Here is a 27,382-nt window from a genome sequence, read left to right as displayed (position 1 = left end):
AGTTGATCAATTCAATTAAATAACCACATTTTTTAGTGTTCACCAGGGGACAGGCCCTGTCCTGGGCACGAGGAGCGCCTGAGACTCCAGTGGACACAGATCCCACATGCACAGAGCCGGCTGTGGACTAAAGCGAACCCACACGGGAGGGTCGACCTGAAGGGCGCAGCACCGGCAAAGCACGGGCGGAGGGCTAGGCTCCTGAGCGGGAGGATGGCCGCAGGCCCCCGTGTGCTGAGTACCTGTTCTCCTTCTCCTCCAGGTCGCTGGCGCTGCTCAGCCTCCGCGACCCCAGTGAACTGAAAGAGCTTCTGTTTTCTCTCTCCTGTAAAACCAAAACAAGGAACGCACAGGGAAGGCACAGTACTGACACAGTGTAAAACATTTTGGGTAAAAAAGCAGAACTTAATATACCTATATAATCTTATTTCCAGATTCAATACCAATTCCAGTTTGAGTGGTATTTAAAAAGGTTAGCACTCAAAGGCTCATTCCCAACTCTCCTCCATTAAAAACCAATACGTAGGGAAATAATCCTCATGGGGAAAGCCAGGACCATCAGACAGGAAAGAGCAGCACAAGTTACACCAAGCAGCGGCCCTACAGAGCCAGGGAGCTTCTGGAAAGCCACAGACAGCAACTGCACTCTGAAGTTCTTCTCCTCGAAGTGCAGCCTCAGGTACAAACGGGCCCCAGAGCTAATGCAGCCAACACACCTCGGGCCCGAGCGTGTCCGGAAACCCAGGACCGAGCGAGGGGTCTGTGGTTAAAGGAGACCCAGCCCCAGAGGGGTGCACCAAGCGAGCCCTGTGAACTCTGGAACCAGAGTGAAGGCACAGAAGCGTGCTCCTTCTGGATGAACAGTAGATGGGAAGGTAGCTGGATCATACATCAATTAATGAAAAAATGAGACACTAAAATTTTCTTTTCTAAGTGCTACTCTGCCTGAGCCTCATTAGGATTGAAAGCCCAACCAAGGAACTCTGCTTCTAAACATAAAAAGAATAAATTACTGTTACTGGTTCAGAGGAACCTTTTAGGCCGTATCCAAATCTTCATGCTTCTGACTCACTTTTCTGCCCCAGGTAAGGAGGGTAAGGAAGCATGAACAGAAGGTATGTGCCAAAAGGAAAAGGGGTTTCTTTCTTTCTTGGCCAAGCAAATAATAGCAAGCAAACAGCTACATGATTAATCAACGCGCCTGTCTCCTTTTAAAGACTCTGTACTTCCAGAATCAAATTAGGGACTAGAAAATGTTTTCCTTTGTTCCCGAGGTTGAATTGTCACAGAAGGAAACTGCACCTTTTCTCTGTTGTCCAGCACAGTGGAGATGCGGGGGCTGGAGGCCGAGCGGTGGATGGACGCGGCCCGGTCCCGCAGCGCCTCCCTGGACCTGGCCGCCTCGCTCAGCACGTTCTGGCTGCCGGTCTTCCTGAGGCCCAGCCTCCACGAAGAGGGAGACTCATCTCTGGGCTCTTCCGGCTTGTTGAAAAGGCCGGAGAACTACGAGGGACGAAGCAAAGGAGAGGACGGTCCTGATGGTTCTTTCCACCCGCAGCTGAGCTCCATGGGGCGATGTGGGCGGAGCAGGGAGAAGCACGTGGCAGGCCAGGCGCTGTGGCCCTTTCCCACCTGGCAGCTGCCAGGCCCTCGCAGGGTTCCCTTTCTCCTGGGCCAGAGACAGCCTAAGAGGCTCCCACCTGACAGAGCTGCTCTGAGGAATACAACAGCAGGCTGAGTGCTGATCCAGGCCTGGTGACACGCCCTCTCCTGTCCCCTGTGTGCCTGGGGACGGGACACCTCACCTCTCCAGGCCTCAACAGGTCCATATGTAACCCTGGCAAAGAGCTTACCCCTCTTATAACACGTGGACACTGGGAAACACAGGGCGGGCCAAGGTGTCGCTATGTTTCAAGGTCCCGTGATGAAACTGTGGTAAGTTGATGGAAGGTAACATGCACACAGATGCTAAAGGCCACTCCACTCAAATTCTAACTGCTTATTTCAAGACAATGGTTTATTTGATCGAGGGTAGCAGTTCTAAGCATTTCAGATTTCAGCAAGCAGCAAAATTAAAAAAGAAAAAAAAAATGGTACAAGTCATAGAGTTGCCAGTTTTTAAATTTTGCCAGGAGAACAGCTTTCAGAAATGGATTACCATTTCCGGTACCATCATTTCATTAAAAAAAAAAAGAGAGAGAGAAGTAATTCTAACATTAGAAAAGAAAGCTTCATGGAAAGCTTCCATTGTCCTTAACCATCTCATCCTGCTATAAACCACAGAAAATATCGCAGACTAGTGTCAGCCTGAAGACCAGGCTGGGGCACATCTGGTCTACAGACCATCAGCCGTGGGCCTCTTCCTGGGCTGTGGGGGGCTCTGCTAGAAGCGTCGGTCTTTCTCCAGAACCAGGCCACCTCTACCACCTGGCATGGTGAAAACGCAATAGAAATGTAAAACCATGCTTAGATTTTTCTCTTTTACCCGATCTTCTGAAAGGATATATTTACGTACTCCTTCCAGCTTCAGAGAATCAATCCTGTTGGCTCTTTATAAGCCACCCTGGTTCTGAGGGGAAAAATGTCTTTCCCAGCATTCTTTTAGCAAAGTGGAGTAAGTATGGGTGTGCGTTTGTATCTTTTTTAACTTAGGACTTTTCCTCTTAAAACAGCGGGCAATTTAGTCGCGCGCAGAAGCGGGGGGAGTGTGCAGGCCTGAGAGGCTGGACGCTCCCGGCAGCCAGCGCGCAGCTCAGCCTCTGCTGCCCCGTCACCACAAGGACACCAGAACGCTGCCTGCACATTCACGAGGCTCCAGGAAGATCAGTAAGTCAGCGTCGGCAGAAGCCCAGAGCTGTCCGAGAGCTGCACTCCCAAGAGCTTGGCCCCGTCCTCCTCATATCAAGCCCACACGCTGTGGAGCCGCGGCAGCTTCTGAGTGGCCTGCGGAGGCCGCCGGAGGCACTCACATATTTCAACAAGTGCTTTCAACCTCCGCTCTCCACTCATCATCGACTCTAAGGACTTAGCTCAGGAGAGTCAAATGGAACACGGGAAGTAAAAGAAGAAGAGCAGTCATCAGAACAATCAAGGCTGGGTGCTGGCTATCTTCCCAGCCCAATCTGAGCTTCACATACGCTCACCTCAACTTCAGATACGAAGAAAATAGGCAACGGACAACATTTCCTTGGTCCCAGGTTACTAGGGCCTGTTGTGTCATCTAAACACACTGTAGCCAAATTTGTTTGGTGATGGCTTTATAGTTTTTTTAAATATACTGTGGGCAAAGTCATGGACACAAACATCGTGTCCACTCCTCCAAATCCATGTACTGAAGCCCTAACCCACAGTGTGATTATACTCGGAGACCAGGTGGTTGTCTGAGAGCCAGGAAGAGCACCCTCACCATGAACTGAACCTGCCAGCACCGTGACCTTGGATTTCCAGCCTCCAGACTGTGAGACATAGGTTTCTATTTAAAGCCATCCTGTTTGTGGTATTTTGTTATGGCAGCTGAGCTGACTAAGGCAGGAATATAAAGATGTGGTACATATATACAACAGAGTATTACTCAGCCATGAAAAAGAGTGAAATCATGCCATTTGCAGCAACATGGATGGACCTAGAGATTATCACACGAAGTGAAGTAAGTCAGACAGAGAAAGACAAATGTCATATGATATCACTCATATGTGGAATCTAAAAAAAAGGATACAAATGAGCTTATTTACGAAACAGAAATAGACTCACAGACAGAGAAAACAAACTTATGGTTACCAAAGGGGAGGGGGGAGGGATAAATTAGGAGTTTGGGATTAACATACACACACTAATATATATAATATAGACAAACAACATGGACCTACTGTATAGCACAGGGAACTCTACTAAGTATTTTGTAATAACCTATAAAGGAAAAGAAATCTGAAAAAAATATATATGTATGTATAACCAAATCACTTTGCTGTACACCTGAAACTAACCCAACATCATAAATCAACTATACTCAATTTAAAGAAAAAAAAAGCATGAATGTACCTTTAAGGCCTTTCTGACTGTATGTTACTGCAATAGTGGGAAATACCCAAACTAATTCCAAAGTACTCACTCTCCCGGCTGAAGAGCTGGAGGAGACGATCCGTGCCGGTGCTGGTGTCTGCTCTGCGGCACTGCTCCTGCTTTCAGAGTTGGAACGGTTGACGACGGCTTCCGGCTTTTTATCTGTTATTTAAGACAAGAGAAGCAACAAGTACAAGTATGAAAACCTTCTCTGTGCGCATGTGCACTTTTCAGCTAACAGGAAGGGTTTACCCATTATCAAAACAGATCACTAGGGCCCTGTAATGCTTGGATCCAAACTACTGTGAAACCGCTGGCAACCACTGTCTCTTGTAAGAAAACAGACTCAAGCGGAATGCCTGCCTGGACAGGTGCCAGTTCTCATCCCCACATGGATAGCTGACAACCTTCTCCACACTATATGTCACATATAAAATTCATGAGTAAGTACACAGTACGAATCTACTCTGTTTGGGGGGTTGGGCAGGAAAAGCCAGAGAAGGTATAAGATAGACCTTGCTTTCCAGGCAGTTACAAAAAGAAGAGACGGAAGGTGTAAACTAATCATGGTAACAACACAAGGTCAAAGACGACCGGTGCTGAACTGGTTGATTTAAATCAGCAAGCGCTCCGGGGGTCCAGAGAAGAGGCAGACCGTCTGAGGGAGGGAACGTAGGGAAGATGCTGTGGGGGAAGCTGGAGGGCACAGGGCAGCAGGAGGAGGGGCGGGAGGGACGGCGAAGGGCCGGGAAGTCACAACACCCACGTCGCTGGTCAGGAAAGAGGCAGCCACCAAGTAACAAGGGCTCTTGGGGTCACAAGAGGAAATAAAGCCAGAGGGCCGTGTAGGACACTGTGGTGACATAAGCGGGAGGGGTCCCTCCCAGGGCGCTGACAGAAGTCCCGTCTGCCTGAGTCCAGTGGCTGCTGGGCCTCTGGTCCCTGGACTCCAGAAACACAGCTCCAGGGTAACCCACTCATGAACTACGGGACAGTTTTCAGCCACATCCTAGATGTGGGACACTGGGCAAGTTACGTAGCATATTTGAACTTCTATTTTCTCACTGATAAATCAGAGACTCAAATTCTTGTCTTGTGAGTTGCTGTACAGATTAGAGATTAAATGTTTTTAAATTGCAAAACTCAATATTAAGTCCCTAGAGAACAGCTTATTATTACTAGCATCACTGTCTTTGTGGCGACTGTGAATACTCAAGGCAGTCTTTGAACACAGTCGGAACGTCTCTACCCCAGGAAATGGACCTCACTGTCAAACCTCACTGACACTGTCACAGACTGACTCCTGGTGAGTCCACACCCTGTGTGCTACCCCTCATACTGACTCCGGCCTTGGCCCTGTGACTTCCTGTGGCCCCTGGGACATCAGCAAACGGGACACAAGCAGAGGCCTGGAGAGTGCGTGTGCGCGGAGCTCGCCCTCTGATGAAGGCTGGAATTCAGCTGCCATGTGAAGCAGGGGCTGGCCTGCCTGATGACAAGAGACACACGGCCCACTTGCCCCAGACGTCCCGGCAAGCCACCAGGAAGGGAGGAGGCCACCCCTCAGCCACGCACCAACTCACCACACTCGTGAGTGCGCCGGCACCGCCACACAGACGACAGAGAAGCCGCCCTGGCAGAGCCCTTCCCAAACTACCAACCTGTGACACTGGGTGCATACAAAGAGTTGTGCGACCTGCCACTAAGTTTTGGGATGGCTCGTTATGCAGCAGTAGATAAGTAACACGTCAAATAAGTAAAAGAAAGGGAAAAACAGAAATCCAAATCAAACTGCTTACATTTACCTCAAAATGTAATTAACATTCCTTACAACTACGGTTAGGACGTAACACACATGGAAACTGTCATTTTATGAGGCTGTACCTGTGGAGGTTTAAGAAGAGGAGACACGCACTCGACAAGGGCCTGCTCAGTGTGCGCACGGGTGCCAGGCGGCACCTGGAGGCTCGGGCACCACCCGCCCCCTCCGCCCCGCAGGGTGTGCTGAGCACCTGCCCTGCCCAAGGCCCGGCGCTGGGCACCAGGAGGGACGCGAAGGTCACCAGGACGCAAGGTGCGTCCCAGTGCCCCCGCAGCTCGCTGAGCGGGCAGAGCAGACGAGAGGAGACCCGCGGTCACACTGACGCCAAGTAGTCCAAGCGGCACAAAGGCTCCGACCACAGCCACAGGAGTCACAAGAGGGGAGAAAACCCTGTGGCTGTGACGACAGGGCTTCACAAAGGACACTACTTTGAGCCGGGCTCTGAGTCAGGAGTGAAATGTCCACAGACAGAAGCGCGCAGGGAAGCTCACTGCTGTCGCCAGCTGCTGAGACTGACCCGCTGGAGCCTCGGTCTCCTCCTCACTCCTGCCCGGCCTTCCTGACACAGAAACACACATCCTCTGGGGCCACCCCTCCTCCACCGACTCCGTCTCACCTCCCAGACCCAGTATGTAGCTCTTTTCTGACGACCCCTCCCCTGGGGACATCTCGCCCTTGCCCCCAGCGTGAGCTTTCCGCCCCTGCTACTCCGAGGAGCCCAGATCAAAGTCGGGGGCTCAGGCACTCCACCCACAGCTGTGAGCCCCAAGTCACCTCACTTGCGGTGTCACCTTCCCGTTCTAAAAAGTGGAGGTAATAATACATCATCTCAGAGTGTGGGTGTAAGGATTAAATAAAAATGTGTTAAGTGTGTTGCAAATTAGAAAGCCATATATAGGGACTACCTTGGTGGCACAGTGGATAAGACTCTGCACTCCCAATGCAGGGGGTCCACGTTCAATCCGCGGTCAGGGAACTAGATCCCGCACACTGCAACTAAGAGTTCACATGCCACAACTAAGGAGCCCGTGTGCTGCAACTAAGGAGCCCCCCCACCACAACTAAGACATGGCGCAACCAACCAAACAAATAAATAAATAAATAAGCACTACATAAATGTGAAGTGTTACTATGTTCTGTGAGAACTGTCCCATGTGTACATGTATTTCTGATGTATCCGTGAGAGGAGGTGAGCTCTGTGTCCTATTCTGCCTCCTTGATCTCCACCCTAAAGTGTCACAATAAACCCCCAAACTCAATGCAGTCTTTTGTACTAGTGAACACCATTGGCTGCATTTATCTCTCTCACGTGACATGGGCTTTATTCATGTACACGCCTTCCTATCCCCCTACATCCCCGAGATACATTCAACAAAACATTCAGTGGATGTGGCTGCCTGTCACGTGCCAGGTGTGGCGCTGAGACCTGGGAGTGACACACTTGGAATTCCCAGCCCAAGGACGCTGCAACCGAGAGGAATGAGCAGTGCTGGGGGCCACACAGGGGGTGAGAGCACAGGGAGGGGTCCCTCCTCTGCACGTTCCTATACAGGAAAAACCTAAAGAAGGACTCTTCAATCTGGCAGACCCTACAGCTTTTGACAGAAATCATGCAATAAACATCCGATGGCCAGGAACAAATTCTACAGCACGAATAACTGTTCAGGGGTACAACCCTCGGGCTTGTCTGGGAACTCCAGCAATCCAGCTTGGATAGCACACATCCGCACTTACAGACAACACTGGAAAGGTCAGCTGGAGCTAGACTATGAGAGGTCTTGAAGGCCGGGCCACAGGGCTTGGGACTTACTCTGCAGGCAGAGTCTGGAAGGTGGTCATGGAAGGTTTCTGAACAGGAGTGCAGCATCATCAAGGGGTGCGGGGTGTTTAACCCCAATAGCAACATGGAGCTGGGCTGCAGGGAACAAGAGACCTGAGGCCTGGGGACACCATCATGGGTAATTTCAGTAGCCCAGGCAGTGCCCTCCCATTCCACCAACACCTTGGTAGCTAACAGAGTGATCTGGCACAGAACAAGTCTAGATGCTCATTCCAGACAATACTGGAAGCCTAAGACATGTAAGCACTCAGTAAACAATATAAATATTAAAAAGATGAACACGTATGGATTTTGACAGATACTACACTGGCATTTCCAGAGCAAGCTGTGCCTGCTTAAGAATAGCAGTTCAAGGGCTTCCCTGGTGGCGCAGTGGTTAAGAGTCCGCCTGCCGATGCAGGGGACACAGGTTTGTGTCCCGGTCCGGGAAGATCCCACATGCCGCGGAGCGGCTGGGCCCGTGAGCCATGGCTGTTGAGCCTGCGTGTCCGGAGCCTGTGCTCTGCAACGGGAGAGGCCACAACAGTGAGAGGCCCACATACCGCAAAAAAAAAAAAAAAAAAAAGAATAGCAGTTCGAGACTCAGTGAACAAAAGGTCGTCTCCTACACTACAAACCTAGCTGGGGCCCGTCTGTTCTACAGAGTCAAGGGTCTCTAACCTCCTCTGAGAGACGGAGACATGGACAAAGGCAGTGCTCTCCTGCAACTGAGAGAAACCGTGTCAGTCAAGGCAGACCCACTTTACAGGAGCCGGGGCCGGGAAACAGAAAGAGCTGAGCATCTTCGCGACGGGCAGCTGGCTAGGGCAGAGTTCAGAGGGAAACACAGACTCTACTACTGACATAAACTGAATGTGGACTCTTCCCCCTAACTTGGTCCTCTTCTCGTGGACACCAGTCTGGAGAAATAACATGCCGCTGACTGCAGGACACGGGCAGGTGAACTCTTAGTTTATCACGAGCTCCCAATTATCCATGAGAACTACTCTGCGGCAGGGGAACCTCTACTCAGCAAAACCCCCATGTCTCTTTTCTAAGCGCTTGCCTTGCTGTGTATCAAAACCCCAGGCTAACGTACAGCCTGGCACTCTGAGCATGCTCAGCGCCCAGCTCTCACCGCTGGGGTTCCGGTCTCGCCCTGTAACAAACTTAAGAAGCCCCATATGATGTATATCATCAATAAGAGTCATAAAGGTAAATATGATCTTGTTCCTCCTTCAATCCCCAAATCAGGAATTGAAGGAGCTTCACATAATGGGAAGGAAAAAGAAAAAGACTTGGAGGTTCTGTTTAGGGAATCGGTTCCACCTGAGGGCCCTGGCATCACCTGCCTTGTGACAAGCAGCGACCCCCCGTGCTCTGGAGACAGGGGGGCTCGGCATCACCCGCCTCCTTCTCGGTTTCTGACTCAGAAGCCTCGTCTTCACCTTCGTCCTCGTCTGAGCTGGAGCTGCTGGATGCTTTGCTTTCATCCTCCACTTCTTGGGGCTTCGGTGTCTCCTCCTCATAGAGCATCTTCTCTTTGCTAAATTAAAGATGACAATTTGAGCGTAATTCAGAAAGGACACGCCATTTCCTACGCTCACCGGGGATCCGGAACGAGAAGGACAAGTCTGTGAAGCTCTGTGTGGAAGCAGTAACAGAAACATATTCAAATCCTGCTTTACATCCGTATTCTTCTGAATCCTGGGTTTTCTGCTGACTAAGGGTTAGTACTTGATTTGCGAGTGTGATGGAAGAAGGTCCAGCCTGTTTAACACAAGGAACAAGGAGGGCTATGCATCTTCATGATGAGTGAGCAGGTAAATATTTTTACAAATCATTTAACAAATGTTTACTGAGTGCTTCTCACACGCCAGGACCATGCTAGGCAACAGTATGGTGTAAACACGACAGACACGGCCCCTGAGCTCAGACCTTCTAGTTAGGGAAGCAGTTGGGACTAAGAACCCTTACGCTGGGAAGAAAGCAATGCACACAGTCTCCGTTAATTCACAAATTTAAAACATGCCCACCCACTCTCAGTGTCGCCCCCCCGCAAGTCAATGCCACTCACCTCCTTGCCCCTCAAACATTCCCACATGTTTAAAGATCATTTGGCTACAAACACGGGGTCTCTTCACTGTATAAATTCTCAAGCTAAATGTGTCACACTCAGCAGGACTCATCACATTTCTCAAACCCAAATATCTTACTTCTTAAAGAGTCTACCGTGCAACTTGCTGTTCAGGTCTGACTCAATGAGCTTATTCCGTGTCTCTTTTTCACTTCGAAGCTGGAAATCGAGAAAACAGAAAAAAGGGAAGACGTTGACTATTGGTAAAAAATCAGCAGCCACGAGAAAAACTAAAATGGCCCTGTTACTGGACCAACACCAAAGGGGAGGAGAGACTGGGGAGAAGGGAAACACATCAGCTGTGTGCTGGTCTCCGTGGAAGACAATGACAGAGAGAGATGCTCATTCAATGAGAAGAGGAAATCCACGGCATTAGAGCTTCAGTGAAAACTGCCCCATCAAATATCCAAACCCCATCGTCCCATAAAACCGAGGTGTACAGGATCAAACGCCAGGAGTACCTGAAAGAACTCTTTAGGATCCATATACTGAATTAAGTTGGCAATGGTTCTAAAGAAGAAGCAGGTGCCAAATGGGAAATAAGCCCTTGGAAAAAACTGTCCGGTACTTAGACACATGCTCTAGACAAAGTGTACTTAAATCCCTGGACCCCAAAGTTATGCAGGGGGCAAAGGCAGGCACCATTCCCAGTGGCACAGAAATGTTATTTAGTGAGGGTACTCCTCATGTTCAAAGGCCGAACCATGCTGGGTGAAGGATACACGCGAACTCGCTACTATGTCCACAACGTCTCTGTAAGCTTAAACATTATTTCAGAATAAAAAATTTAAAAAACAACAAACACCTAACCACGCAAATGATAATCTTACATCAGGAAGGCTGCTGCCGCGCAGAAATAGATGCCAGCTGCTCATCAGAGGAGACAACTGAACCGCAAGCTGCGTCTGCGCTCTGGGTCTGCAGCTTTCCCAGCCAGCCCTGAAGAAAGGAGCATCTCCACTTCCCAGTCCAGACGGTGCTGAGCACAGGGGAGGGCAGGACAGCTGATCTGTCCCGTCACTGAACCACACGGGTCTTTCCTTCAGAACTGCTCTCAGCTTCTCACATTCTCCTGCCCTTGAGCCCATGTGCCCTGAGCCACAGCCCACGCAAGGGAAAGCACAAGGAAAGCACATGGTTTCTCCTGTCCCACTCTGCTTCAACAGGAGATTCTCGAGCCCCTAATGTGACTGACTTTATCCTCCGCACCTAAGTACTCCTCCCTCTCTCAGGCAGAGTGTGACTCACTCCCTGGTCACTCGAGTACTGGCAGGGTTTTCCACCCTGCAGTCTGGACGTGGGTACCATGCTTACATGGTCCTCCTGGGCTGCACTAAGCAGAAGGGCACAGACAACCAAACCATCAAAGTTCTAGAAGAACAGGGAGAAGAGGACCGAATTTTGGATATTTGATGAATGGAATAAATACGAATCACTGACCAAGCACTGTCCAATGCCAAACGTTTTAGTTTTTGTGGGCTTGTTTGCTTTTTAAGAAATATATCCCTCCCTGTAATCAATTTTCTTTCAACAAAGAAGTCCTTTCGGTCAATAAGGAAAAGTTATGAGGTGTCCTCTACCCCAATTTGCAAAAACTTCTGACTTGAACACACCAAGCCCATTTTCTAGAGCTCAAGGGTAACTAGGGTCGTCGTTGTCGTCATGTTTGCCTTTCAGCTGCCTGAAGGCTCTAAGATAACGAGGAGATAACGAGCGAACCTTAGCAACAACAGTTTCGGGGATGTTTTTTTTCTAACAGACTGTGGATATTCCTGGAGGGAACCAGTACCATTGCTGGAATGCAGGGACGTCCAACTCCACTCGCAGCAGACAAACTACAGCTGCTGTGGCCTGTGGCGTGGACTGTCCCCCCAGACTCACCGCGCTCTGCTTCTTCTGCAGCATCTCCAGGTGCTCCACGAGGCCCTCGTCAGCCACGTCAAACGGTGTCTGGCCCTGGCAGAGAAAAGAGGCGCCATGACCAACTGGAAGCAGACGCAGCGATCACGGGACTTCATCAGAGAACTAGTGGATGTCCACTGTATGCCTCTGACTCCAGTGATAGCTGCTTCACTGACTAGTCTACTCGACACCGTGGTAATACCTTCATCTATCACAGAGGAAACACAACAAGAAACAGCAAACCCTAAAATACAGGGCTTTATATTTTGTAAAGCTGTATGAAGGAAATCACCACATTATTTCTAATGTTTATTGCCTCTTGGCAAATGATCAATTGAAATCTCTACTTGTAGCTATTCTAAAATGCTCTTAATTGCTATGATAAATTCAACAAAGGGCTCTTAGAAGCCTCAGAAGGAGGTCCAGGGCACGGGTGCACTAAAGACTAAGTCACAGGAATCATCTCCCTTTAAGTGAGAGAAGGGTTATCTCTTAGGAAACAGCACAGTTAAGGACCCTAACCTATAATGTGAGAATGAACCCTGGGTCAGGAGAGATGGGAGGTAGCTAAGAACATCTACTAAGTAAAAAGCCATGTCTCTGGATTCCTAGAAAATCGGTAGATGTAGGGATAGAAGTTGCAGGACTTCTGTATTGCTTGAAGTGCGGCTGAATAAGACGACTTTCAGCCAAACTGCAGGATCTCATCATTATAACGTTTTTTTTTTGTTTTTTTTTTGCGGTACGCGGGCCTCTCACTGTTGTGGCCTCTCCCGCTGCGGAGCACAGGCTAGGGACGCGCAGGCTCAGCAGCCATGGCTCACGGGCCCAGCCGCTCCGCGGCATGTGGGATCTTCCCGAACCGGGGCACGAACCCGCGTCCCCTGCATCGGCAGGCAGACTCTCAACCACTGCGCCACCAGGCAAGCCCTATAACGTTTTTTTAACAACTGGATGTGACTAGGGCTCAGCTATTAAGTCTTTGAATTAGAAGTAAAAGCAAAGTATTTCATAGTTCACCACAGATAGTGGCCTTGGGCTTCCCCACTGCTCATTTCTGCTAAGGGGGAAAATATCTTTTTTCTTTCCCTGTGTGTTTGCTTTAGGGGCTTCAGCATAAACAGAGTCAGCAGACCGGCTCAGTGGAGCTTTATTTTACAAAGCCAACGCGTCTGCGTGGATAACGGGGCGGGAAGCAGAACTACAGCTACCAGGGATGCCCAAGCCAGGACAGCAAGCCTGGTCACTTAGCAGGGACTTGAAGCCTTTTGTTCCCGAGCCCCGTTAGAGGGTGACGCTCACTAACCAGTTTGCTCCTGACGTCCATGTCACAGAGGGCTTCTGCCAGGATGGAACACGCCTCCTTCACCCCCCAGTGTGCGGCGGCATGGAGCGGGGTCCAGCCGTCGCGGTCCTGGACATTGAGCTCATAGCCAGCCTGAGTCAAAAGTCTGAGGAGAAACCCCAAACCAGCCATTACGTGCTCGGTGGCAGAGCTCCGTGCCACACCGGCGGCCACCCAGCTGGCGTTTCAGGCCCTGCCCTGCGCCACCACCCGGCCTCTAAGGCCCAGCTCGGCGCCAGCTACTGCCTGAGAGCCGCCACGGGTAAGCTTCAACCACCCTCGGCCAGAGGCCGCGGTGCTCCCTGGCACACCCATGTCCCACCACGCAGGCACCTGAGGCCAGCCGGCGCCTAGCTCAGCTCCGTCGGGGAGTGCTGTCAGCTTTCCAGCGCAGGAAGGGGCTGTCGGGCACCTGATTCTCTCACTCCCTCACTAGCTCTCTGGCTGGTCTTCCCCGGACACCACGCTCGCACCTCCGACCCCACGGGAGTACGTGCAGGGGCCGTTCGCTAGCGCTAAGGCTACAGCCCAGCCGTGTGCGTGGAGGACAGCGTGACTCCTGAGGCCCTGGCGGCACCGGGCGGACGCAGGCGGCCTACGTCGTGGGCCTCCAGACGCCGTCCAAGAAACGAGCACGTGAGCATGCTGCCAGGCAGAAAGGTGCACCGACACTCACCACACAGACCAGGAAGCTCATACTGGGTGGAACACGAGGCAGTGAAAGCGTCTGGCGACAATGCCACCAGCAGCCCAGGTACTGGGCGGGCCCAGGAGCAGAGCCACGAAAGCGGGGAAGGACGTGAAGGGAAAGGGGAGCAGGCAGAGGAGCGTCCAGAGTCCTCGTGCACGGGCGACCATCCCGCTCCAGCTGGATGCTGCATGCCCGAGACCTGTGTCATTAACCTAACGAGTCAGAGAGGGCCAAAAGGACGGCGAGTCTGCTCTGTGCTGCGTGTCGCCAGAAGGGGAGGTGCCAGGGGTGCTAACGATGAACTGTGGGGCTGGAGGCGGCCGCGCAAGGTCCCCTGCAGGCCAGTCCAGCTCAACTCGGCCTCACATCGGACCCCTCAGGAGAAGCTAGAGGGCGGTGTGGCGGGAGGAGGGAGGTGAAGAGTACCAGCAGACGCAGGAGGAGAGACTGCGTGGCCCAGGAGGGAAGCAGCAAAGAAACGAGGCCCAGCTGAAGACCCAATCCATCCCGCATCCACACCAACTCCTCTCCTCCCAGTCTGTGCAGCCCAGACCACGTGCACGGACGTTACCTGAGGACCTCAGAGTAGCCCTTGGCGGCAGCCACGTGGAGGGCAGTGGCCCCTGAGCGCGCCTGCCTCACATCCTGTATCTTCCCGCTGTTGAGCCACTGGCGGGCGTCCTGCAGCATCTGCTGTTCCTCTGCCTTCCTCGACTGCTCGAGATCGACCCCTGCAAAAACCAGATCCAGACCGCCAGCATCACCAAAGGTCCCTCAGATTCAAAACACCTCCTAAATACAACCACTGATGGCAGTTTAGTCATCAAGGGGGGGGCAGTCTTCAGATTTATCTTCATTTAGAAGAGCCATGACATTTACAGACTTATCAGTAGTTTTATCAGGGTTAAATCACGAGGTTAAATAGTACTTGACGGCAGATTCATTAAGGGACCATACTTAACAGTGTTTTCAATTTTAAGAACATAAAAACCAAAGGGGATTTTATTTTATATTATAGTGTTTGTACAAAGTACCCATTTCAAAGACCTTTTACCTGTTATACATTTTAGTTTCCCCACAATCCTTTGAAGTAAATACAATAGATACTGCTATCCCCACTTAACAGATGAGGAAATAAACATACAAAGGTCGGGGGCCTCACTCGAGGCCCCAGGACGCCTCAGAGCTGCCACCAGAACGCTGATATCCTAGGTGCCCGTCTGTTCCTCTTTTCCACTCACTACACCTTAGGACTGGTATCAAAAATCTTAGTTTCAGGTATAACATACTTTAAAAAATTAACTACCTCTGAAGTTCATCTCCCTGTGTAGGGAAATACACTGACTGAAGCTATATGCCCTAGAGCCGGGAGTAGGTGATGCACAGTGAAACTTCCAAGGGAATGCAGGTTAAAACCTTATGGAGGAAATCCCAGGGTGCCTCCCTTTAGCCAACAACTCTCCAACCTCTGTGTCAGTGAAAAGGAGCTGGGGTTGGGGATCCCCTGTTGCACAAAATAATGACCTGTTCCTAGGACAAACACACCCGCCCAGGAGACTCACACTCGTTGGCAGGCTTTACCTGTGCATGGTCTGCTCCCCTCCCTCTCGATTCTTGAATGAGACCCTGGGAACTACCTGAGGATTATCTGTCTGATTTGAGGAGACGGATGGGGGGAAGAGGTAACTGATTTATTTTATTTCTTTTTTTTTTTTACAGCTTTATTGAGATTTAATTGACATATAGCTTTGTATAAGTTAAAGGTGTACAACACCTATATATTGCATGATTACCACAGCAGTTATTAAATACCTCCATCACCTCACATAATTACCATTTCTTTTTTGTGGTGAGAACATTTAAGATCTCTTAGCAACTTTCCAGTATATAATACAGTATTGTTAACGATGGTCACCTGCTGTACATTGGATCCCCAGAACCTGTTCATCTTATAACTGGAAGTTTGTGCCCTTTGACCAACATCTCCCCCACTCCCCAGCCCTTGCAAACCACCATTCTGCTCTCTGTTTCTATCAGTTCTGCATTTTTAGATTCCACGTACCAGCAATATCATACAGTATCTGTCTCTCTCTGTCCGACTTATTTCACTTAGCATGATGCCCTCAAGGCCCGTGCATGTTATCGCATACGGCAGGACCTCCTTCTTTCTCGTGGCTGAATACTATTCTATTAGCTACAGTATAAACAGATATATACACACATACCGCGTCTTCTTCATCCATTCATGCGTACACTGACACTCAGGTTGTTTCCTATCTCGGCTACCGTGAATAATGCTGCATTGAACACGGGAGTGCACATATCTCTTTGAAATTCTGATTTCATTTCCTTTGGATATACACTCAGAAGTGGAATTGCTGGATCATATGGTAGTTCTATTTTTAATTTTTTAAGGACCCTCCATACAGTTTTCCACAGTGGCTGCACCGATTTACATTCCCACCAGCAGTGTGGGAGGGCTCGCTTTTCCCACACCCTCGCCAACACTTGTTATTTCTTGTCTTTTGGATAACAGCCATTCTAACAGGTGTGAGGTGATAGCTCAATAGGGTTTTGAGGTGGACCTCTCTGATGATTAGTGACGTTGGGCATCTTTTCATGTGCCTGTTGGCCATTAAATGTATGTCTTCTTTGGAAAATTTTCTATTCAGCTCTTCTGCTTTTTTAATTGGATTGTTTGGGTTTTTGCTATTGAGTTGTATGAGTTCCCTATATATTTTGGATATTGACCTCTTATCAGATACGTGACTTGCAAATATTTTCTCCCATGCCACAGGCTGCCTTTTCATTGTGTTGACTGTTTCTTTGGCTGTGCAGAAGTTGTTTAGTTTGATGTAGAGCCACTTATTTATTTGTGCTTTTGTTCCTTGTGCTTTTGCTGTCATATCCAAAAAAATCATTATCAAGACCAACGTCAAGAAGGTTTTCTCATAGGAGTTTCATAGTTTCAGGACTTACTTGACTCCATTTTGGGTTAATTTTTGCGAGCATGAAAATACGGGTCCAATGTCCTTCTTCTGCATGTGATTATCCAGTTTTCCCAACACCATTTATTGAAGAGACTATCTTTTTCCCATTGAGTCTTCCTAGCTCTCTTGTTCAAATATTAGTTGACCGTATATGTGAGGGTTTGTTTCTGGGCTCTGCAGTCTGTTCCATTGGTCTATGTGTCTACTTTTCTGCCAGTACCATACCGTTTTGATTACCATAGCCTGTAATCAGGAAATGTGATGCCTCCAGCTTTGCCTTCTTTCTTTGGCTATTCAGGGTCTTTTGTAGTACCAAGTTTTAGGATTGTTTTTTCTATTTCTGCGAAAAATGCCATTGGAATTTTGATAGAAATTTCGTTGAATCTATATATGGCTTTGGGTTGTATGAATGTTTTAACCATATTAATTCTTCCAATCCATGAACATAGGATATCTTTCCATTTGTGTCTTCTTCCGTTTCTTTCATCAGAGTCTTACAGTTTTCCAGCATACAGATCTTTCACCTCCTTAAATTTATTCCTAGGTATTTTATTGTTTTTGATGCCACTGTAAATGGGAATGTATTTTTTACTTCTTTTTCAGATAGGTTGTCATTATTGTATAGAAACGCAACTGATTTCTGTATACTGATTTTGCATTCTACAACTTTACCAAATTTGTTGATTAATTCTAACAGTGTTTTGCTTGAGTCTTTAGGATTTTCTATACATGAGATCATATCATCTGTAAACAAAGACAATTTTACTCCTCCCTTTCTGATTTGGATGCCTTTTATTTCTTTTTCTTGCCTGGATAGGACTTCCAGTACTATGTTGAATAGGAGTGGTGAGAGTGGGCACCCTTGTCTTATTCCTGATCTTAGAGGAAAAGCTTTCAACCTTTCACCGCTGAGTATAATGTTAACTGTGGGCTTGTCACATATGGCCTTTATTATGTTGAGGGACATTCCTCCTACAATCAGTTTGTTGAGAATTTTTATCATGAAAGGATGTTGTATTTTGTCAAATGCTTTTCCTGCATCTGTTGAGATGATCATATAATTTTTATCTTTCATTCTACTAATTGGTATATCACTTTTATAGATTTGCATATGTTGAGCCATCCCTGCATCCCAGGGATAAATCCCATTTGATCATGGTGTGTGATCCTTTTATTGTGCTGCTAAATTCAGGTTGCTAATATTGTGTTGAGAATCTTTGCATCTATATTCATTGGGAATATTGGCCTAGAGTTTTCTTTTCCTGTAGTGTACCTATCTGGCTTTGTTATCAGGGTAATGCTGGTCTTGTAAAAAGAGTTTGAAAGTGTTCTTTCCATTTCAATTTTTGGGGAAGAGTTTGAGAAGGACTGGTATTAATTCTTCTTTAAATGTTTGGTAGTATTCACCATGGAAACCATCTGGTCCTGGGTTTTTCTTGTTGTTTGGTTACTGATTCAATCTCCTTATTTGTTATTGATCCATTCAGATTTTCTATTTCTTCCTGATTCAGTCTTGGTAAGTTGCATATTTCTGAGGATTTACCCATTTCTTCTAGGTTATCCAATTTGTTTGCACACAATTGTTCACAGTAATCTCTCATGATCCTGTGTGTTTCTATGGTATCTGTTGTAATGTCTTCTTCATTTCTCATTTTATTTATTTGAGTCTTCTGTCTTTCTCTTAGTCTAGCTAAAGGTTTGTCAATTTGTTTATTTTTTCAAAAAATATAAAAGCTCTTAGTTTCATTCATATTTTCTATTGTTTCTCTGGTCTCTTATTTCAATTATTTCTGCTCTGATCTTTGTTATTTTCTTCCTTCTGTGAACTTTGGGCTTAGCTTGTCCTTCTTTTTCTAGTTCCTAGAGGTGTAAAGTTAGGTTATTTGAGATCTTTCTTTTTTCCTACGGCATGCATTTATCACTATAAACTTCCCTCCTAGAACTGCTTTTGCTACCTCCCACAAGTTTTGGTATGTTGTGTTTCATTTTCCTTTGTTTCAAGATATTTTTGGATTTTTCTTTTGATTTCTTCTTTGACCCACTGGTTGTTCAGTAGCATGCTGTTTAATCTCCACAGTCTGTGAATTTTCCAGTTTTCCTCCTGCTATTGATTTCTAGTTTCATAACACTGTGGTCAGAAAATATACTTGGTATAATTTCAGTCTTCTTAAATTTGCCAAGACGTGTATTGTGGCCTGTCATATGACCTATCCTGGAGAATGTTCTGCGCGCACTTGGCAAGGGTGTTTGTTCTGCTGTTGGATGGAATGTTCTGTATGTCTACTCGGTCCATTTGGTCTAAAGGATAGTTTAAGTCCAGCGTTTCTTTGTTGATCTTCTGCCTGGATGATCTATCCATTGTTGAAAGCAGGATACTATCATTGTATTGTTGTTTATTTCCCCCTTCAGCTCTGTCAGTATCTGCTTAATATGTTTAGGTGTTCCGATGCTGGGTGCACATGTATTGTATTCACAATTATTACATCCTCTCGATGAACTGAAAGGGGTAACTGATCTGGAACAGACCAGAATTCCACACACAAAGAGTTAACAGTGCTGCAAAGGTAAGCATACATATGAATGCCTCTTCCAACAGAGTATACTCCTTAATGAAAGAGTCAGAAATTAAAATCAAAACTACTATTAAAAATCCAGTTTATTTTTAAAAAGTCATTTGTAAATTGTAACACCAATCTGAGGAGATAAGGCTGAGTGGGACTTGATGGTAAATTAGGCATAAAGTTCTTCAATTCAATAGGACACAAAAACTATACACAGTATTCATACAAGTATTTTCTGCCCTAGAACATCATTATTTTAAGGCAGGGGTCAGCATACTTTCTATCTAAGGCCAGATATTAAAGTTTTTAGCGTTGCAGGCCATTTGGTCTGTCACAGCTATTCAGCTCTGCTGTAGGAGTGCAAATGCAGCTTTGGATAACATGTGAGCAAACGGATATGGCCAGGACTGGCCCTGACTGTTCTAAAGCATCATGTCAGAAAAGGTCACTGGAGAGAAATCTTTTGGACCCAACTGCAGATTGTGGGTAAAGTGGTTTAACAGAAAGACTACACATCACTATAAACCATGTCCACACAATTTTGTGGTGGTTCTAGCAAACGCCCTAAGACCTGTCCTCCCTGGTATCTAATGAGTGTTATTTGCAACCTTTTTAACTAAAAGAACCCAAAGACCTCCAGTAGCAGAATCCTGACCTATTCTCTGAAATGGATTCTTCTGAAAATATAAAACAAGTTCTTTCAGAGTTTATTCTTCTAAGTTAGCTTCCTTACCATGACAAACTACCAGAATAATTTTCATGATTAGTATGGTTAAAGATCATTTCAGAGGTTGTAAAAAATACCTCAACCAGGACCACTTTCAGCTCTCATCAAGAGAAAAGATGCAAAGTCATAAACAGAATTTGGCCAGTACTCAAAGGGACACCGTATCTCATCCTTTCTTTAGACTTCACAGTGTGAAGCGAAGTCCACACTGTGTACACAGAGTAAGACACGCTCATGCCCCTCCTCAGTCTAACCTGCATCATCAAAGAACAGTCAGGTCGCCTAACTGCACAATGGGTACACAGCCCCAGAATGGCAAAAACAAGGAAGGACTGGCCCTCCTTTTGGCATCGGGCCTATTCTTGTGTGAGTATTAAGAGGGTATGTGATGTGGGTGATGATGACTAACGCTGTGCGGGTAGACCCAACCTTCCTATCACACTACAGCACACGGCCCTGCACAGCAGAGTCTCACCTACCCCCTAGCTTACCTTGCTTCTTCACTTGCTGCAGAAGAAGATCCTTCATGGCAGGCTCCTCTGCGAGGTCAGAGGGGACTTCCCCTTCACTGTTCACAACACCTACGCTGGCTCCATGGTTAATGAAATACCTGTGCAGACAAGGTCCAGAATCAAGGTTCTCTCTCCAGTCTAACATCAGCTTACACTCCTATCGCTGGGGTTCAATGCAGAGCACGGCCTCTGTTCTGGAGTTTTTCATGTGGTCCCAGATAAGGCATTCCACTATTGATTTCTAACTCCACTAGCCTTCAATAACTAGGATCAAAAGCTTCCCTACTTCTTGGTAAGAACAATGCCTACAAGCCGGATTTCCTTCACACCCATGTTCCTAACCCCCACCCTCTCATTCCCAGTGGACAGCAAGAGACTTTCTAAACATCACAAGGAAGACATGCAGCCCTAAAGCTCACCCACCATCCCTGGGCTCCCAGAAGGACTTACTACACCTGTAATATTGAGAATGAGAGTTCCCAGAAGACACGTAATAAAGAAGTAATTCTCACAGAAACCTTCCCAATGCCACATTAAGAGTATATTAAGTAGTGTTGGGGCATGAAAACAGAAAAATAAAGGATGAATTAAAATTTTCATCAATCTGCCTAAATTACGCCTCCATAGAACTCTCCCTTCAACCAGCCATATATATGAAATCTACACTCTAAGAAGAAACTAAATTACCGAACAAATTGTTCTATTCTAAATGATTAGATTCTATATTGAAATATAATACTTGATCCTAAAGAAGAAAGGTCTGACAATTTTAATACCTTACATAGATCCTTTTTGATTTTCAAAGTACTTTTACGTAAAATTATATAATGAGTCTTAAACAATTTTATGAAGTAGGCAAGGTGGGTACTATTAGGGGGCAAATAGCAGAGGTTATGCCCCAGTCTTTTGAATTCAAGTCTAGTTCACCTTGGCACTAAATCAAGTTACTTTTGGGCCAGTGAGAATCCCAATTATGCTGGGAGCTCTGTCAAATATTAAGTATTTAAAGGAGAAAGAAAAATTGTTTAAATTAAACTTCAACGAATCAACAATTCAGTAAGCATGTACTGGTCCCCTCCTGCGTTTAAAGGTGCCACATTTCAGACACCGTAGAATATCTTAAGAGGATAATCAATGCATGGCCACTGTATTCAAGGAGGCAGAGGAGAATCAACAAAGATTACATCAAGACCACGTTTTTGCTTTCTCATTGCCTAGTACCTAGTATAAATAGAGCTTCAATAAATGTTTTTAACTTACAGATTGATTCCACATATATGAACTCATCTCATTTTCAGCTTTCACCATCTTTCCCTCACAGACTCAGATGGAAACAAACTCTTTCTCCTCCAAGGCTAACCTGCTCCATGTGTTTTCTTAATTGTACTGACGCCCAGTCCTCTGTCCATCTGTTGCCCCTCATTTCCCTAATCAAGAGCTCCTCTCTTTTGGTTTCTCCCCTTCAGGACAAAGAGGACATTCAACTTCACCTCCCCAACCCTGAAAAATCAAAATGCAAATAATATACACAGTAAGCACTCGATAAATGCTTTCTGGATGGAACTGTACCCTCCACTCCAATCAAACTCAACGCCTCACTGTCCCCAGACACACCCCACTGTCGCTCAGTCTCTCCCACAGCTTGAGTCGTTTCTCCCAACCGATGAAACACCCTCCCCTTCTCCTTTCCCTGCTGGAAACTTTCCATATCTTTCAAGGTCCACTGACAATGCCTTTGCCTGTCCTCACCAAGCACATCCTCCCTCTCCTTCCTTGCACTCCGTCCTCCCCAGCACTGAGTCTGCGCTTCTGTCATGACATACACGGACCTTGAGGCAACTGCCCCACCAGGCTGAAAGCTACTTCAGGACAACAGCTGGGTCTTCCTCATGGTTATCACTGTCATGAAGTCCGATATGCTCTTTCTTCTCTTGGCAATCCACAAATATTACGTGAAATAAATAAAACATCTTAACCACTCTGCTCTGACATCTATTCCATTCTTTACTGGATCAGGCACAATGTCACTTGGGCATACAGGCCCCTGCTTTTCACTTTTCTGACAAGTTCTTAGACCCATGATCAAGACGACTCATTTCTAGAAAGTAATCTGGTTCAGAAAGAGATTCTTCTTAAGTAAGGCTACCTTCCTAAACCATTTTAAGGGTGAGGAGGAAACAGGAAAAACACTTTTACCTGAACAAGAATCAATATCAACCTATGAGGTAAGATTTTTTAATTTATTATTATTTTTTTTTATCTTTGGCCGCACCATGCAGCATGTGGGATCTTAGTTCCCTGAGCAGGGATCAAACCTGGGTCCCCTGCATTGGGAGCACAGAGTCTTAACCACTGGACCGCCAGGGAAGTCCATAAAAAGTAATATTTACTTTATTCCTGAGAATCTTTATAGTTACCCTGAGGCTTCAGAAATACCCATTAGCTCCGTAAATATGCCCTTTAGAAAATAAAGCCTCTGTGGGAATTCCCTGGTGGTCCAGTGGTTAGGACTCACTGCCAAGGATACGGGTTCAATCCCTGGTCGGGGAACTAAGATCCCACAAGCCACGTGCAGTGCGGCCAAGAAAGACCGAAAGAAAATAAAGCCTCTGTATTCTTCTTAACTCATCATTGACATCAGGTCTTTTTGCTACTATTCTAAGGGGGGGAAGAAAGAAAACGAAATGTGTTCAAAAACTCAGAATAAATTAGCACCTCAATAAACTATAAAGCCAAACTAAATGCTGTACCCTTGGGTCAATCTGCTTCTAAGTTAAACACTTACTGGTAATAGAAATGGAAAACATCCCGCTAACTAGCAATAAGCCTGAACTCAAATCAGTAATAAAGAGCCCCTAAACCTCTTTTTATGTCACACTGAGTTCAAACATGAGACAAAAAAAGGTCATCATGGAACATGGAACAGAACGCACTTACATTCTTCCCTAGAAAGCCAGTTTGCCTTTTCTTTGTTTCCACTCCCTCGAAATTTAGAGTTTCTAATGATTCCGGGAATAAGAGTATAGAGTTTAAGGTCTTTAAGATACAAAAAGAAAAATGACAAAATGATCAAATGCTAATCGTATCTGAAACACTGTTCAGAGGCCCTGAGGTGAGCCAACCAAAATGAGTAGCATAAGCAACGGGGTTCTTTCGTTGTCCAGAACATGCTGCTGCACAGACGAGTATGTAAGGATGGTCAGGTGGATACCGGCTAAGGGTGATGCGCAGCAGAAGGTAAGGAGGGCTGTTCCCACCACCCCACCACACAAGGGGGTCCGGTCCAGCTCATCTTTCCTGGCCAGACTTTCCTGTCTGACTACTAATCCCCTGTATGAGGAAACAGTAACTCTCACCAATTCATTTCACTCAAGGTAATATTTATTTGGGCAAGAGACACTTAAATTGTGAACTTATTTCCAAAGGAACTATGTTCATCCACAAAGATGAGATAAAGAAACAACTGTGAAAAAGCATTTACAATCATCCTCTGTACTCAGCTTCACAAAAGGAAGAAAAAAGGGCCTCCGTGGATTACGCCAACACGAGGGGCCCTAATTCCAAGTGTGAGCTCTGCCTGTTACCGTCCAATGGAGAAAAGTGAAATCCTTGAATGTAATGAGATTTGGTAGCTCAAAATCACAAACAAGCCACCTGAACAAATAATCAAATATCAATGATGAGGGACTAACATGTTCTATAAATGTTTCTTAGATACAGCTTTCAAGTGAAAATGGAAACCTCTGAGGAAGCCTCCTTAACTCCTGGGCATCGGAACGTTGGTGAATGGGTTAGGCTGAGAATCAGAGCCCGCCCGTGAGACCCTGCGAAGGGGCAGCCCGGCGAGAGGAGGCGACTGATTCACGGAACCAGAACGGAGACAGGAGAAAACCGCACTGCTGCGCCTGCTGGCGGTGGGGCCAGTCCAGCCGCCCGCTTTTTAGAACAAGAAGCCCAGTCAACACCAGTGCTTCGGCCTGATCTTTCTCTGGCTCTGACCCTGCCGTTGTCTGACTTCCCCCACTGGGCACCCTCCCCCAGGACACCCGGGCAAAGTAGTTTCTGTGGGAGGCCATTCCCAGGCCTCTGCAGAGCTGTTTGCTGAACAGAAGAAATGTAATGGAGCTCTAATCCTACTAAAAGGGGCCTTAAGACAAGCAACTGGATCTTCAAAGGACCAGAGCATATCATGATTTTATTTAGAGAACTTACCTTAGCAATCTACACTTACCCTCATCTAGAATACACTCAACTGCCTCATTTTAAAGATGTTTTAAGTGCCAACGTCTCTTTCTATTTAAAAATAACCTCCCTGACCACTCCTTCATTCAACAGACATCTACTTAGCGCCCCTTCCAGCCCAGACACTATGTGGTTGGGATTATTCTGCCCAGGGAGGGGCCCCGGCTGTGCTGGAGGCTGGTCTCAATGAGGGCCGGGCGGGGGGGGGGGTGCGTGCCCCTCCCACCCTTCCTTTGCTCAGATGCTTGGCTCTCACTCTTCTGCTATTACCTATGTGAATTCTGTGACCAGCAGCCAGGCATTCTCCACCTTCATTCGTATTAAGCACTGCTTTAAAAAAAACAAAAAACAAAAAACAATAAAACAGGTTTACGAAAAAGTCCAGAAAAATTCTCTAGGCCTGCCCACATGTGTCCAGCTATAGTCGCTCAAAAAGTCAACCCAGGGCCTCCCTGGTGGCGCAGTGGTTGAGAGTCCGCCTGCCGATGCAGGGGATACGGGTTCGTGCCCCGGTCTGGGAGGATCCCATATGCCGCGGAGCGGCTGGGCCCGTGAGCCATGGCCGCTGAGCCTGAGCATCCGGAGCCTGTGCTCCGCAACGGGAGAGGCCACAACAGTGAGAGGCCCGCGTACGGGGGAAAAAAAAAAAAAAAAAAAAAAGTCAACCCAGAGCTTCCCTGGTGGCGCAGTGGTTGGGAGTCCGCCTGCCGATGCAGGGGACGCGGGTTCGTGCCCCGGTCTGGGAGGATCCCACATGCCACAGAGCGGCTGGGCCCGTGAGCCATGGCCGCTGAGCCTGCGCATCCGGAGCCTGTGCTCCACAGCGGGAGAGGCCACAACAGTGAGAGGCCCGCCTACTGCAAAAAAAAAAAAAAAAAGTCAACCCAGACAGTGCAACAAACAGAAGCCACCTCTGCATATCCCAACAAATATGAATTACCTGAAAATAGAAGCAAACACAAAATTTCAACTAAAAACACTATAGATTTAGCAGCTATGTAAAACATAGTATCAATTATTCCTTAAAAATAATTCAATTTCCTGCTTTTATAATTTGTAGTAAAGAGAAATTACGGCTATTTATGAAATTCAAATTCTTAAGAGTGAAAGAGAAACGAAGGCTATCCTACAAGCACCCCACCAGTACAGAGACTCACTCTGCTATGTTGAGGTAGCCACAGGACGCTGCTGCGTGGAGGGGTGTCCAGCCCTCGTTGTCCCGCTGGTTTACATTGGCTCCATTCTCCACCAGAAACTTCACCATGTCCAAATTTTCATCAATACAAGCCTGAAAAGAGAAGTCCATCCATTTACTCAACAAGCACTTACTGAGTTCTACACCGTGCCAGACACTGCTCCGGGCACGGACAATGCAGCGGCGCTGATGAAATATTAATTTCCACTTCTTGCACCCTGATGCAAGTGTCCAGAGTGTGACTTCTCAGCTTTGTGATCTGATGCAAATCCCTGAATTCTTCCCATGCCTCAGTATCCCAGCTGTGCAACAGGGCTAATGACATTTAGTCTTGTTCATAGTGCTGTTAGGGTTAAACGAGGAGAGTGACTTACTCTAAATGGGTGGAGCTGCCTCGTCATTATAAAGAAAAGGGGGGATGTTAGGAACCACTGATTGGCCCATGAATTTTAAAGGAAAATAGTCACATAGGATCAAATGCAACTTTCTCACTGGGAAGTTGCAGTTTATCTTCTAGGGTCGCTAAACTATCCCCACTTTGGTGAGAAAGGGTGCAGTGATCCTTCAAACAGAAGAAATGTATCTTCTTTTCATGTATCTTCTGAATAGCTGCAGACAGTATGGCAAAGTACGTTTGCAGTTGTGGTTGGTTAGGCATCCTTAGCTGCCCAACTCACAGCAACAATTAGGAGAAGGCAGAGAGGCTTTCTGAATAAAGGCTTCAGGCCTACCAGAAGCCTAAAAGGAACAGTCACAAACAGCAGTGAGGCGTGCCAAGACCCAAAGGCCATCTAGACTATCTACAGAGTAAAAGGAGGCAAAAAGCCCACACCCATAAAAGTGATCATCATCAATGCTTAGGTGGATCCAAAACAGCTGAGACAATTCAGGACTAGAAACAAATGAGATTTCTCTTTCTAAAACTTGTCTCTTAACCCCCTCCGTTTCAAAAAAAAAAAAAAAAAAAAAAAAAACAGGTTAAAGCTTTAGCTGAAAAACAATTATCTGGGTCAAAATGATTTTTATAACGATATTAATACATGATTTGCCTTTTCTGCTGTGTTGACATTTGCACTAACAATGCAAAGCCATGGTGGGGAGAACTCCTGGAGACTTTGCACAAGTCAAGGGAGGCACCAGAGGGTGCGGGTGCTGACTGTACTCTTCCTGGCCACATGCTCTCAAGCAAAACAAAACCCAAAAAAGGCCAGTGTCACTCAAGAATGACCTTAATGAAGCAGTAAACATTATTAATTTTATTAAACTGTAAGTGTTCTTAATATTCTGTGTGACAAAACAGCAGGCACACATAAAGCCCTTCTCCACGTAACAAAGCACAGCGCCATCTCTAAGCAAAAAGCTCCTGTGCATCTGTTTGAG

At 46.9% G+C, this 27,382-nt stretch overlaps 1 protein-coding gene across 14 annotated transcripts in view; it reads right to left on the bottom strand.

The window, feature by feature from the left end:
* PPP1R12B (protein phosphatase 1 regulatory subunit 12B) overlaps window positions 1-27,382 on the bottom strand; it is a 212,006-nt gene that overhangs the window by 132,076 nt on the left and 52,548 nt on the right. For 12 of the 14 annotated variants that reach the window (XR_014293375.1, XR_014293376.1, XR_014293377.1 and 9 more), the window contains exons 2-11: window positions 25,965-26,095; window positions 20,545-20,663; window positions 14,347-14,506; window positions 13,046-13,190; window positions 11,719-11,793; window positions 9,917-9,996; window positions 9,053-9,246; window positions 4,109-4,221; window positions 1,303-1,503; window positions 243-325 (exon numbers count right to left, since the gene is read on the bottom strand). Coding sequence is in view for 10 of the 14 variants with exons in the window: in XM_082613532.1 (XP_082469658.1) it covers window positions 243-325; window positions 1,303-1,503; window positions 4,109-4,221; window positions 9,053-9,246; window positions 9,917-9,996; window positions 11,719-11,793; window positions 13,046-13,190; window positions 14,347-14,506; window positions 20,545-20,663; window positions 25,965-26,095 (1,301 nt within the window). In the remaining 4 variants the exon portion in view is untranslated. Of the gene's footprint in view, window positions 1-242; window positions 326-1,302; window positions 1,504-4,108; window positions 4,222-9,052; window positions 9,247-9,916; window positions 9,997-11,718; window positions 11,794-13,045; window positions 13,191-14,346; window positions 14,507-20,544; window positions 20,664-25,964; window positions 26,096-27,382 lie in introns of those variants that run through there. The other 2 variants (XM_082613525.1, XM_082613529.1) reach the window with 2 other exon arrangements.

This window comes from Mesoplodon mirus, assembly GCF_964341445.2.
Source record: "Mesoplodon mirus genome assembly, chromosome: 3".
Lineage (NCBI taxonomy): Eukaryota > Metazoa > Chordata > Mammalia > Artiodactyla > Ziphiidae > Mesoplodon > Mesoplodon mirus.
This window is presented reverse-complemented; position numbering and strand designations above follow the sequence as displayed.